Source organism: Lissotriton vulgaris, chromosome 7 (assembly GCF_964263255.1).
Source record: "Lissotriton vulgaris chromosome 7, aLisVul1.2, whole genome shotgun sequence".
NCBI classification, from domain to species: domain Eukaryota; kingdom Metazoa; phylum Chordata; class Amphibia; order Caudata; family Salamandridae; genus Lissotriton; species Lissotriton vulgaris.
The window spans coordinates 1,506,967,316-1,506,981,364 of NC_141695.1; the positions used below are offsets into that span (position 1 = coordinate 1,506,967,316).

General features: G+C 43.8%; 1 protein-coding gene across 1 annotated transcript in view; it reads right to left on the bottom strand.

The window, feature by feature from the left end:
* The window catches only part of MYH7B (myosin heavy chain 7B), a 115,511-nt gene that overhangs the window by 51,566 nt on the left and 49,896 nt on the right, over window positions 1-14,049 (bottom strand). The window contains exons 12-17 of the mRNA XM_086932358.1: window positions 11,149-11,287; window positions 8,090-8,208; window positions 6,235-6,384; window positions 5,613-5,783; window positions 4,309-4,488; window positions 4,088-4,220 (exon numbers count right to left, since the gene is read on the bottom strand). Coding sequence (XP_086788484.1) covers window positions 4,088-4,220; window positions 4,309-4,488; window positions 5,613-5,783; window positions 6,235-6,384; window positions 8,090-8,208; window positions 11,149-11,287 — 892 coding nt within the window. The remainder of the gene's footprint in view (window positions 1-4,087; window positions 4,221-4,308; window positions 4,489-5,612; window positions 5,784-6,234; window positions 6,385-8,089; window positions 8,209-11,148; window positions 11,288-14,049) is intronic.

A 14,049-nucleotide genomic window follows, 5' to 3' on the forward strand; every position in this document is an offset into this window, starting at 1 on the left:
GAATTTAGCCCTATTTTGAATGGTTAGCCAGTGGTAATCTTTCAGGGTGTCCGAGATGGGTGCAAACTTGGGTTTTTTGGATAGCACGCGTGCCGCTGCATTCTGCACAGTCTGAAGCTTTTTCGTGACTCTGCTTTGTGCATTGAGCAATAGACCGTTGCAGTAATCCAACGATGTCAGGACCAGGGAGGTGACTAACGTCTTGGCTACTGAATCTGGTAAATAAGGGATGATCTTTTTTATTATTTTGAGCTTAAAATGGGCGTTAGCTGCCACCTTATTTGCATGGGCCATGAAACTGAGCTTGTCATCAAATGTCACTCCTAGGTTTCTGACCTTAGCGGTGGGGGTAGGAGGGACACCAAGAGCCGATGGCCACCAAGCTGCCGACCAGGCTGGCAGAAGGTTGCCAAAGATGACCACCTCAGTTTTATCGGAGTTGAGCTTCAGGCAATTTCTTGCCATCCACTCACCGATAGCAATCATCCCCCTTTGGAATCTTTCTGCCACCTCCTGTCCATCGCCCTTTATGGCCAGAACCAGCTGGGTGTCGTCAGCGTATGAGGTGAGGCTCATCCCGTGTGCTTTGATGACACTAGCAAGGTCCGACACATAGATATTAAATAGTGTCGGACTGAGGGATGAGCCTTGGGGGACCCCACACGGCAACGACAGATCCACTGATTGGAAAAGACCCATGGTGACCGCCTGGGTTCTGTTGGCCAGAAAAGAGGCAAGAAGATCCTTGGCAGTAAGCTGAATACCCATCCTTTCGACACGGTCGACCAAGATCTTGTGGTCGACCGTGTCGAAGGCCGCTGAGAGATCAAGAAGGACGAGCAGTGCTGTTCCTCCCTGATCACGGATGACTCTTATGTCATCAGCTGCCTTGATGAGAGCGGTTTCCGTTCCATGGTGTTTACGGAAACCGAACTGTGTATCATCCAGCAGGTTGTGACTCTCAATGAATTCCGAGAGTTGCTGGTTCATGGCCTTTTCGGTGACTTTTGCTAGAAAAGGGAGGCTCGCGATAGGGCGATAGTTTTTTAATTCACCTTTATCTAGACCAGGCTTTTTTAGCAGGGGTTTAATCAGCGTGTTTTTTAATGAATCAGGGTAAATTCCAGATGTCAGTATAGTGTTACAGACATGTGTGATAATGGGAATGACTGTGTCTGGTACGGTTGCGATCACCGAGGTTGGGCAGGGATCCAGAGCTGACCCGGCTTTGATCGATTTTACTGTGCCCTTAATTTGATCCGTGGTGAGGGGTTTAAAATTGGTCATGGTGTTTTTCGGTGTGATCATTGAGGACGTAGCAGGACTGCTGGTGGGGTCAGAGTTAAAAGCTTGGTAAATGTCATTGACCTTCGTGAAAAAGAACTTGGATAAGGCATCACATAGTGCTTGTGATGGGGGGGGGGTTAAGGTCCGGGGTATTTCCAGAAAGGGTTTTAGCAATGTTATATAGCTGTCTGCTAGAATTTTTCGCGGTCTCTATATTGGTGGTGAAATAGTGGTTTTTTGCTGCTGCTATCATAGCTTTATAAGAAGCAAGAGCTTGTTTATATTTTTCCTTATTTTCGCTGTCATAAGTTCTTCGCCAGTGCCGTTCTCTGTTCCTAGTTAGTTGTTTTTGAATTTTCAGTTCTTTTGTATACCACTGAGCTTTAGGCAAATTTCTGTTCTTTGACAGAGATTTGGTAGGTGCCAACTGAGTGGTGGCTTCGGCCAACCATTTCTGAAATTGGTTGGTGGCGGTATTGGGGTCAGTGGATAGATCCGGGATGGTGTTGTTTAACAGCACCGTAAGGTCATTGGAGTTGATGTCCTTCCATGCTTTAAAGGTGCCACTGTTCGTGTGAGCAGCCTTTTTTCTCGGCGAGCCTTTAATAGTGAGGCTGCTAAGAATGAGTGAGTGGTCAGTCCATGTCATGGGGAGAACTGAGGCTATGCACAGACCTTCCACATTTGAAAAGGTTCCATCTAGCGTATGACCTGCTTGATATGTAACTAATCCCTTGTCACTGGTATGGTCCCAAGGGACTGGAAGGAAGCATTGGTGACCCCTCGAATTAAGAAACCCCTGGCACATATACAAGAGCCCAGCAACTAAAACCCTAGATCAAGACTCTCCTTTCCATATAAAATACTTGAACAATATCTCAGTAAGATCATGACAGTCTTTCTGAGAGAAAATGATCTGCTTAAAGCAGAACAGATGGGTTTTAGCCCAGCTCATGAAACAGAGTCTGTGCTGGTTGTAGCATCTAATGAACTGCAGATGCAAGTTGACGGTGGTCGTACGACAGTTCTGGTTCTGTTGGACCTATCGGCCACATTAGACATCGTCAACCACCAAATTCTGCTGGCACGTCTAAAAGAGATTGGAATGAGAGGTGTGCTGCTTAAATGGTTTAAAATCTACCTTTCAGAAAGATTTCAAGCAGTAACTTTCCCGCCTTATGTATCCAAATACAAGGAAATTAGGCATGGAGTACTTCAGGGTTCTGCCCTGAGTCCCTTCCTGTTCAATGTCTATTCAATGCCTCTGCTGACCCTGATTAAGTTCTTTCCGATATTGTTTGTAAATTATGCAGATGATACCTAACTAATAATCTCACTAGACAAGTCGGACATAAATCAAATAAACAACTTCCATACATGTCTGAAAGAGATGGTCCAGTGGCTCGGCCAGAACATGTTGAAATTCAATGGAGACTAGACAGAATTTCTATGCTGCTCGCCAGGGGATCTGCAACAACAACTGCCATCCAATATTTGGCAGTGGCCAATGAAGTCAGCTTTGGACTCTGCACATTCGGTAAGAAACCTTGGAGTTCAATTTGATGAGCATCTATCAATAGAAACTCACATCAATAAAACAGTAGCAGTATGCCATGGACTCCTAAGAAATGTAAAGAATCTTGTCCCTATGTTTCCACAGCCCTTCAGGAGACTTGTGGTACAGGCCACTATATTGAACTTTTAGGATGTCCTGACTACCTGCTCAAATGGCTTCAAAGGATCCAGGTGCTAGTTGCCAAGCTAGCGTTTAACAAAGGGAGAAGAGATTCTGCAACCAGCATGCTGCAGGAACTCCATTGTCTCCCAGTAAAGGAGTGGTGCATGTTTAAGGCCCTCTGTATATTACACCAGGCATTAAATGGCACATGACCCAAGACTTTACAACAAAGGTTAAACCTTACAGGCCAGCATGACAATTGAGATAATCTGATGCCTGTCTGGTATCTGTATCTCCTTTTAAATAGCCTCAGATGTGATCCTTTAATAGAAGTTCTCTAGACTGATATTTTTCTGCTCCAAGATGCCCGCTGGGTGAAAGCTGCGCTCTATATATGATTGATAATGTTATTAATATAAAATGTTTGACACAACTCTTCCAAGCAACCCTTACAGCAGTCACAATCACATCGGAATTAGAAGAGCCACAGGAAAACCGCACTTTATCTGAATATTTTGGCTGCAGAAAGTAGCTGACATACAAGCTGACACTCGAGAAAGGGGATTGTGGGGAGGATTGCGGGGAATAGGAAATTGCTGGGAAATCCAAATTCACCAGATAATTTCTAATTTCTAAGGAGACTTACAGAGTCCCACTTGTAATCCCCTGATAACTCCACCCACTTGAGTTACTAGTACTCCTAGTCACTGTAATTCCAGAGCCGGTGGCATTTCTGCCCAAAATACTGGTTCACTTATTAAGAGGCCCACATTTGTCTGCATTTCTTAGCTCCAATATACTCCCAAGTAGGATGAATACATTTATGGAACATAGAATGATAACAACATCTGCAATAGTCCCTTTCAAGCTTTTAAGGCGATTTACAAAGCTTCTAACAGAATCTTTTATTAGACACTCACACTATTTACAAAGTTTCGAACAGAAACTAGGATTAACAAAAATTCTGGGAGTCAACCAAAGAAGGATGAGAGATTGAGCCTACTGCTCCAGGATTCTCACTTGTCTCCTGCAGTCTGCACAGAAATCTCAGAAGGAGGTTCATAATCCCATTGAGGAGTCCCCCAGATCATGTGAGCACATTAATTTTGTAAGTCTACTTACCTGAATAGGAGCTCACATAGTTTTCGTAAAGGCTTGCCAGGAGCTTATTGGAAGACTTTTGGAAGACAGTTACCACTGTCTCGTTCAGGGGGTCCTTGTTCTTGTCCAGCCACCCCATTATGTTATAGGGAACCTGTCCATCAATAATAAACCCAGAGTTAACCTCATTGAACACACACCTAATTGGAAACATATACAACTAAAGCCATTAAATCACCTACCACACCAGCATAATGGACCAGTTCAAAGTGAGGCTCATATCGGCGCTTCTTGTCCACCTTTGGCTTCTGAAAGTTAGGTGACTTTCCCAGGTGGTTGTCATACAGCTTGGCTTTGAAGGTGGTATCTGTGGCCTTGGGGAACATACACTCCTCCTCCAGGATGGACAGAATTCCCAAGGGCTAGAGCAAGACATAACATGATTAGCATTTTCAAGTGATCTAATATGCAATTTTTAATCTATCATCCTTTTCAAATGTAAATTTCATGTTGTAATATTATGTTAATAATTTGTATACCCTTTTGCAATTGCAATGGTTTTTTATTAACTATGCATTAATAAATGTACTTAAATAAAATAACACACCAATTCTCTAATTAGCATTGTGAGCACTGATAATGTTACTTTTTGCAAATAAAGGGCCTTATTACGATGACGGTGGGACAGGCATCAACAGCCCGTTGATGGCGCTCCCACTGCCATTGGAATGGGAATTCCTGCCCGCCACATTCGGATAGCGGGCGGATATATGGCGATCGGAGAGACCAACTGCCACGGATCGTCGAAGGAAACGCCAATCCCTACAACGGTGGTGGTGCCTGCCGTAGGGATAATGATATCCCTCTCAGCCGGCTGTTTCATGGCAGTTTACCCGCAATGAAAAGGCTGGTGGAAAGGGACATCGGGGACCTGTTGCGGGTCCCCCTTGACCCTCAGTGTGGGTTTTGGGGGCAGCTATAGTGCCCCCCTACATATCCCTGCACCATGTGGCAGGCACCGCATGGTGCTTGCCACATAGTGCAGGCATATGTGTAGTGCCCCCTTTTTGTACTGCGGTTTGTGCTGCAGCTCGCGGCACCCGCCACAATACAAAATATAGGCATTGCGACCGCCCTGGTGGCGGTCGCACCCTAATGCCTTTGTCGGGACTGCCGACAGCCTGTCAGGCAGTCCCATCTCTAGCATAATCAGGCCTTGTGTTTTATTTCTTAGTTAACACTCAAGGCCAACGTAAGAGGAGTTGGAAACTGGCTAACCTTTGAACCTCCAAAACCCTTATTATTAATGATCCAATGTTAACCAGTGAGCACTGACAGGCAGGCTCAAATGAGAAGTGACAGCGCAGGCACATGTCAAGCAAGGCGATAGGTGTTTTGGGGGAGGGCAGGCTCCTGGTGGCTTGTCTCTCACTCCACTGGAGATCACGAACAGTAAAGGCTGAGAGGAACGCATCTGAATGATAGTGCTGCCTATTCAAAGAGGGCGGGGCTTTGTGTGCTGAGCGCATTTCAATGCTTTCTTTACCTTTTCGATGAGGTCGATGCATGGCTGCAGGTCCAAGCCGAAGTCAATGAACACCCATTCAATTCCTTCTTTCTTATACTCTTCTTGCTCCAGGACAAACATGTGGTGGTTGAAAAACTGTTGCAGCTTTTCATTGGTGAAGTTGATGCATAGTTGCTCAAAGCTGTTGAACTGCAAAATAGAGGACATATGAGATATTAGAGGCACAGTTGGGACACGTGAAATGGATCTGCCCTGCTCGACCCTCAGCCCTGGAGACTTGTAGGGAAACTACACATTGTAGGTAGCAATGGCTTTGGATTTTGTGTTATTTCAGTTAGTGCTAATGTGTTCTAACTTAAGTAGAATAGATGCTAGGTTATGGTGATCCTGCCCAGCAATATTTCACATACAGTGGATGATGGGAAGGCCTATGTTCTGTGAGCCAGACATCTTATACCTAATACCCTATTTACATATTTACCGGTCCATTTTTTCAGCATTCAAAGTAGTGGTAACCTTACATTTTTGTAAATCCAAATTCTAGGTCCCGACTTAATAGTAAGTTGAAATTGTGGATCGGAAATTGTTGTAGTACACCCTGCGTCTCTGCCAACTAGCTGTAGACAGAATGCACATTTACCTCGAAGATTTCAAATCCTGCAATGTCCAAAACTCCGATGAAAAACTGCCTGGCTAACTTGGTGTCCAGGGTTCTGTTGATACGTGTAACCAGCCACTTGAACATGCGATCATACGTTGCTTTGGCGAGGGCACCTACAGCGTACACAACCTGCAAGAGCATAAGAGAGTTGAGAAATCATTGATAAAACAATACAATCTGGCTCCTCAGACAATCTTGAGAGGAAACAAACAAACCAGTAGTTCTACTTGTTTCAGTGTCTCTCCCAGTGTTAACTTACACTTCTTAAAGCACTGTTAGGTTGCTCAAATATGTATCAGAACAGGTTGTGCTTTTCCTTGATGGATAAACAAGTGGTATCTGAGTTAGCCTTCAAGTTTCTTCTGCATGGAGGTACTTTCTGGGACTTTTTTACATTACTCAGGGCCTGATGTGCAGGCAGATCTCAAATAATCGGTGCAAATTGAGCACTGACTTTTTGGAACCGCCTTGTAACTTTGAGTTGCAACATATGCACTAATAGGTCACGTCACAAAATCCCCATTACATGGGGGTCTCAAACCGACCTGCATAATAATTAGGCAGGTAGCAATTTGCAACAGCCTGTGATAGGCTGTGGTTACCGTGATGGAGGCCTTTAAGGGACGGCAGATCCCTGTCCCTACATATGCATTTTCAAAAAGGACACATTTTTAAGCAACCACTGTCCAAAAGATTCTTATTTCCGAAGACCATACAGCAGCAGGCCATGGTCCTCTGGACAATAGTCCAGTGGCGGCTCCCCCCGCCAGCATCCTCAAAAATGTGAAAAATAAAACGCTAATAATAAGGGTATAAATCCTGTATTATTATCATTTTATTTTTCTTCTATGTGACTGTGTGCCGAGTCTTGGGGACAGGGCCAGGGGCTGACAGTACTGGAGGGGGAGTGGTGGGCAGTGTTATGAGTTCACATGGCGGTTTGGCCAGCCACCTCAGGACGGCCAAACCGTCATGCGTACTGAAGCTCTCCAACCCGAGCTGCGTTTCCAGGTTGGAAAGAGTAGGCACAGGCTCCCAGTCTGTCTGGGAGTGCAAATTCATGTTGCTAAGGCCTATCCTGAAGCTGCTCTCATGCATGAGAGCAGCTTAAAGATTGTCCGTAGGGCAGTCTGGGAGCCTGTGCCTGCCTGCAGTGGAGAAGAGCAGAAAAGCGCAATGCTTGAGGGCGGCAGGTAAGTTTTTTTTCTTTTTTTATTCACAGGGTTTGCAAATGCAAACGGACCTCGTAAATTATGCCCCTAATGCTTTATTATTCTATTATGGAAAATGTTTAGGGAAGCATGCACACATTGGTGAAATTGGGAAGCATAACCCATAGTCCTACAATATTATAGGTGTGACCAATCTATACTTTGCAATGGTGGCGCTCTTCCACAGGGAAACACTTTATCAATCATCATTGGGCCTGCAGATATTGCATGTGCTGCAGGCGGTAGTCTACTACTAAGAATGAAATATCTGCAGAGGTTTGTCTTTACAGAGAGGGCACCTGCTTTTGGTTATTCAGTGGTGTCATCTGTTCATTGGCCCACCCACTTACAATAACTCATTGTCAGTCAGTCAGTCAATCCACTTTATTCGATTACTTAAAATCATAAAAGTACAAAAACGGAACACAGACAACAATATTACAAATCTTTAGGCATGACAGTTAAAATACATAGGCAATATTTCAAATCATTATAAAACCCTATAACTTATTGTCAATAATCGAATCCGCCAACCATTGCATGCAATTAATAGTCTCCTTTTGCTTTTTGGACTACAATTCATGGCCTGCAAATTCACCATTGCCTCAAGCCGCACCACGTACCTGCTCAAGGTTTTGACCTTTGGTCACATATTCGTTGCCCACTTTGACCCTGGGATGGAGAAGCCCTTTGATGAGATCTGCTGAGCTGATTCCCATCAGGTAGGCAGCCTTATCGGCACCTGGAAGAAGCACAGGCATGGCTCAGCTCACACACTGCTGCTAGTCCACTTAATAACCAATTATCAATAAAACACACAGACTGTAATAATTAGGGTCAAAAGGACTGAAATCTTCACAAGTGACGCCCAATCTGTTTGCCTGAAGGCGGGAAAAGTTACACTAGTCACACAAATCCTACAGTTATTTTAGTCCTTTGTGTTCACCGACAGAGGGGGCTTTAGTAACACATTCCATGTCAGGCCTTCATACATCTTTGCGAATATAATGATACACATCCATAATTTTCAACCACAAAACAGAAAGTAAGGCTAAGCTTTGAATATTTTAGTGCAAAATGTAGGTTTTTTTAACTAATAACTTCCGAATGTGGTTCAAATATTTTTATTGATCTTTTCCCCTCACAACAGCTCCTCACCCATTCCACAGGTTAACTTTGAGTACAAAATCTCAGGTTAGGTTCGTCCTACCACTGGGCCTTTAGATTGGCCAATGCTCCTGCCCAATTACTGCTTTGTCCCCTTTCTTCCACTGTGGGTACTATCCTGAGCACTCTGAGATGTCTTGGACAGGTGACTTCCAGAAACCCCTGTCTTATTTGAGTTAGAAACTGTGTCCAGTTGATCTCACAGTTTTCAACCCGTCAGATAAAATGTATGTGATTTTCTCCATTTCGAGTAGATCAAACGCCTCATCAAACCAATCTCTATGCCTTTGGGTTTCTTTTATTCCTCGTGCGTAGGTGATGAACTGTTTTGCAGCCTTATTTGCTAGACCACACAGATGTGAAAGAAGTTGGCGTTACCCAATATCATGTGTGTTGCCATCCTGGGATTGTGGTATGAAGCAAGTCATCAATTTTGTTGAGAGTTTCCGACAGTATTTCTGGAGTTTTGGGCATTGCTAGAGTGGATTTAGGATGCCTCTGCAGCCCCTCCAGCAACCATCTGACCTCCTCTTGTCCCATTCATTCAGTTTCACTGGTGTGCAACCAGTAGTAAGTCATTGAAATCCTAGCTTCCCTTACTACTGTCGAACGAGCTGTTGAGTGCTTTTCAATGTAGGCGTAACTCCATTCAGTGTCAGTAAGCTGTCTACCTAGTTGTGTTTCCCATCTCCTCTGTTCCAGAGTTCTGTGTATCCTCTCAATCTGTGCTGATAACTTGTAAAGCTCTGAGACAACATTTGTATCTGTATGTTTTGTAATGAGACATCATTCAAATGCCATCAGTAGCCTGTTAGCTCTTGGCCCGATTGTTGGTACAACACCCAGTGAACCTCCGGTGCAGGCAGTCCAATTTGATGTATCAGGATGTCAAAGGACAATGTTGTCAACAGCTCACCTATTCTTCCACCATTTTGCTTTCTCATTTCTGCTTTGAAATCTACAGCTAAGTGGGGGCAATATCTGGGATTGCCAAAGGAGGGTCCCTAGGTGAGGGGAAAGTGAATTTTCCCTTATCACTGCTACTCTGCCCCCAGAATGCCAGTGTTGCCCTTGTCGCTCAGGAAGAGTACACCCCCAAGCTCTGTGTTTCTTCTCTATCCAAGGGACCTTCCCAAAGTGAATCCCCACTATCACCTGGTCCACTAAACACAACTGCTTTTCTGACTTCTCTCTCCCGGAGAGGTGTATTTGGGGAGATTAAAGATAGTCCTGTATGGTCTGGTAGTGATGTCTAAACTGGTGGCATCTCTCCCTCTTAAAGGTTCGCTCCTATAAGCTATGGTGGGCAGCAGCTGAGCTTGGACTAATCAGAGGAGTAGTGTCAGGGTAGGGCCAGATAGTTTCCTCTTCAGATTTTCGAAAGTTATGGGCAGTGCATTCACTTTCTTTCTCGTCGCTTCTTTATGGGGTGTGAATGACCCAATTTTCGAGTCGAGCCACATCTTGCCCATGTACCAGCCCAGTGTCCTTCTTCTTGTGTTGTTAATTGACATAGTTTTAGTTTTGTCTAGGTTAAAACGCCAAGCCTATTTCTACGGAGTATTCAAACGTGATGTTAAGTAACCACTGTAACCTTACCCTAGTGTGCTATATTAACACTAAGTTATCCGCATACAACAGACTAGAAAGGACTATGTTGCCTAGTTTGGGGGCGTGGGAGTCGCTGATGTTGACTTGGATTTTAAGTCCTCCAAGAAAAGATTGAACAGGGTGGAAGGTGGATGCAAGCACACACCCGTGCTTCAAGCCTTTGGCAGTTGGAATTTGCCTAGAGATGAGATCCAATGCCCAGCTTGATTGTGAGAGGGTCGGTTCACTGTTCCAGTTTTGCTACCTGTTATTGGTAGGCCTTGCGACCTAAGTTCACGGCTATGACACAGTTGTCTTTTTATTTTTTTTATCTGTTTGTATTGCTTTAACAGTGTGTTGCATGCTACTTCAATACTAGCAATTATCAATTTAGCCAGCAATTCCACTTCTGATCTTAGTAACTGATATGTTTTGACTAATGGAGTTCTAATATTCTGTCTGAGATGTTAACCTCAGTGTTGATTCACCAAATCGCCAGTGGTAGTGGATGTGACATCATACACCCTTTAACCCGGAAACATGACAGATAGTTAGCCCCTTGTCTCACCCATTGCCTTTCAACAACTTCCGATTGGTAGCTGAAAGGCTAAGGGAAGGAGAAGGAGTGAAACATACATAAAGTGATGGAAAATTAAATAAATAATTAATATTCTCTCGTCATCGTCTGTCGAAATCCCCCCCACCCAGCCTCACCTTTTATTTAATTTTCCCTCTTTATCATCCGTCTAAATCCCCCCCACCCGGCCCCACCGCTCTTACATGCACCGGCCGCGGCTGAGAGCAAGCAGCCTTCACTCCAATGATGCATCCAGTGCTACCAAGGCACAACCTACATAGGATAGCAGTATTATCCGAGTGACACTCTCGAGACCATGTTTTGATGGAGATCTGCCATCATTCTTACTTTCTGTGCCATCAGTTTCTGCTTGCTCCTCCCGCTGCTTCTGCTTGAACTTCATGTTTCCAAAGTGCATGACGGCCCCCACTATTTTATAGCTGGCAGTCTTCTCCTCTTGACTGAAGCCCAGAATATCCATTGCATGCTGGGAAATGGAAGTAAAGAAAACCAGTAATGATCTTCACATGCGCACTAAAAGTTTGCAACACATACTAACGTTTTTCACTTAGTGACATAACCTTAGCGTTCTTTAACTTCCACACAGCCATTCCCAACAACATCAAAAGCACCACATGTTCATTTCCAGCTGCATATGTTGTGGTGATCTGGGTTGATGACATCTGAGTTGATGACATAACCTTCCATGTCATCTGGATCTGGAATGTGTATGTGTCACCAGTTTGGACATTCTATGTTACACAGTTTCTTGGGTCCTGCAACAGCTGTGTTCAATAAACCTACTTCCTGAGGTTACCCAGTTTCCTGGTGATTTACTTCATTACACATATGTTTGCTGGTCTTTGTACAAGTGGTCGCAGAAGGTCTGGACGAACTGTCCAGAGTACCGAAACCCATACTCCAACCTTGGGACTATGCGATAAACTTGCAGACTCCCAACATAAGGAGAGTCACCCTTACTTGACAAATGGGACAGGGTAGTTCAAGACTAGAAAAAGGTTATTTTCCCTTTTGTGTGTCTATTAACAATAAAATTTGGCACTTTGTTTAAAAACTAAATGAACCTCCACTAGCACCAAAGAACTAAAACGTATAAATATATATATTCTAAGTCCTTATACATATAGTGTGAAGCACAAAACAGTGTGTATTTTCTTTTATTTGTTTAAAAACCTTTAGCAATAATTTTAATATACCCTTACATCCTAAGTTAAAAAACAAGCACATAGACGTCTCTGTTCATCTCTGACATAGTTAATTCCTAAAAATAGTAATTACATAATATACAAAGATTTTTAAACATCCAATATATAAGCGTTCATTTCTACATGTTAATAAAACACAAAACATTCGTTGACGCAGTGTTTCGGTGGATAATGGAATCGTTTTCACCACCTTCTTCAGAACAAAGATTTATATCATAAAAACATTCTTTAAAAATGGCTCCAAGCCCCTTCTCACATTTTTCTTACACTCATGAAATGTTTTTTCTATATTAAATGTTTTACATTGTATAAACGTTACCCTGTAAACAAGTAAATGCTATTAACTGTGTATTATTCACGTTTAGTTTAATGAAGACCTGCGTTTAAAATAGATAACGTTGGTTAACATCTTGCTTCATGACGTGAACTTTTATTTATAGGTAGAGCTGAAGTCAAAATTGGCAAAGGTAATGTTCCTTTTCATTCCCTCCCATGCGAAATGTTTTCTTTTATGGTGACAACCATAGAATGTTATAATTGGCTGCAACAGTACATCTGCAGAGTACAGGCTGATCCAATGTATCTCGTTTTGTTGCAGATAAATGTAACTTTGAAGGACGCCGAGTGAACCTGTATTGTGGAGGATCCTGACAAACAAATGAGTTTAGGGTTGTATATTTTTTACTGTAACCCAGCGGTTCCCAACCTGTGATCCGCGAGACCTCAGGGGTCTGTGACACATACCCAGGGTGTCCGCAGGCAGTTTACAGTTTACAAAAGCACTGTAAAGTTCCCTGCATTACTAGCAGTTTTTGGGCAACAATAAAAGTGCCAGAATAACTCCGGTGATTAATGTACCTGCTGGAGAGAGATGGGAGTGTTGTCTAGTGGCAGCTTTGACTCATCTATGGTAGGGCAGATGGTTAATTTGCCTGCTGCAAAGATTGTGCACCATGCATTTTAAAGAAAATCATTTTATGTGCATCGCTCAGAGGGTTACTGCTTTTGTCACAGAGATTCTATTGTTACTGTGCAGTCCATAAGTTATAATCATAATCTAGCACAGTAAGCTATGAACTACCATCAAAGAGCTGCATGCAAACTGCATGGTACAAGTTAGTAAGTTATATTTCTTAGTCTTTCCTTATCCTGCTAAGACAAATTGTGGGAGTTTGGTTCAAGTTTGATCAGGAGCGTTTTTTTGTGAGGAGGTGGGGCCAAGGGGGGGTTTGTATACTATGGGCTTCCTCCTTGCGGGAACCTCACATATCACCTATAGGCTGCTGAACGCCTTCTTCTTACATTCTTGATTGCAAATGCTGACAGACCTCACCGGCCGCTGCTGTCACCACACAAATGCAGAAGGAATTAGTGCCAAACTCCGTGGCAGGTAGGCTTGCGCTTGAAGTGCCATATTTAGCACGGCCCGGAACTGGAACTTGCTCAGACACTCCCCATTCTTGTGTTTAAACACTGGACCTCCTCCTGCCGGGCTGATTGCTCAATATTCATGCATTCAGTGCACAGGACACAGCTGGCTGCTTGACAGACCCTGCAACTTTACTAGTGTGCTCTTTGTCTCTTGATCCATCTTGAACCTTCTCAGGATCACTTCTAGTTCCCCGGGGCCCTGACGCACGTCCTGCGCTTGGAGACAGGCCCCTGCTGTCTCATTCTTAGCTGGAGCAACCAACTTGCTTTACCTAAAGACACCAAAGAACGCTAGTGTGAAGGCTGCCTTGAATAAAGTGACTTCCAATGCATCTGTACAAATTTCAGGCAAAGCCCCTAGCAGGCACGCCAGCGTGCTCAATTCTATGGGCTCCCTCTTGTCCTCCTTCACCCCTTCTAGGCACCGCCAACCCTTCATTGCTGTTTTGAGATAAGAAGTTGCGGTGGGATCTTCTTATCTCCTGGTTAAATGGGCTATTGCTGACAGGTGTGCCTGTGTCCATGATCTGGTGTTTCTGTAATCAAAAACCCACTTCACAATCTGCTGCACAGCGTGGGCTGTACTAAGTGT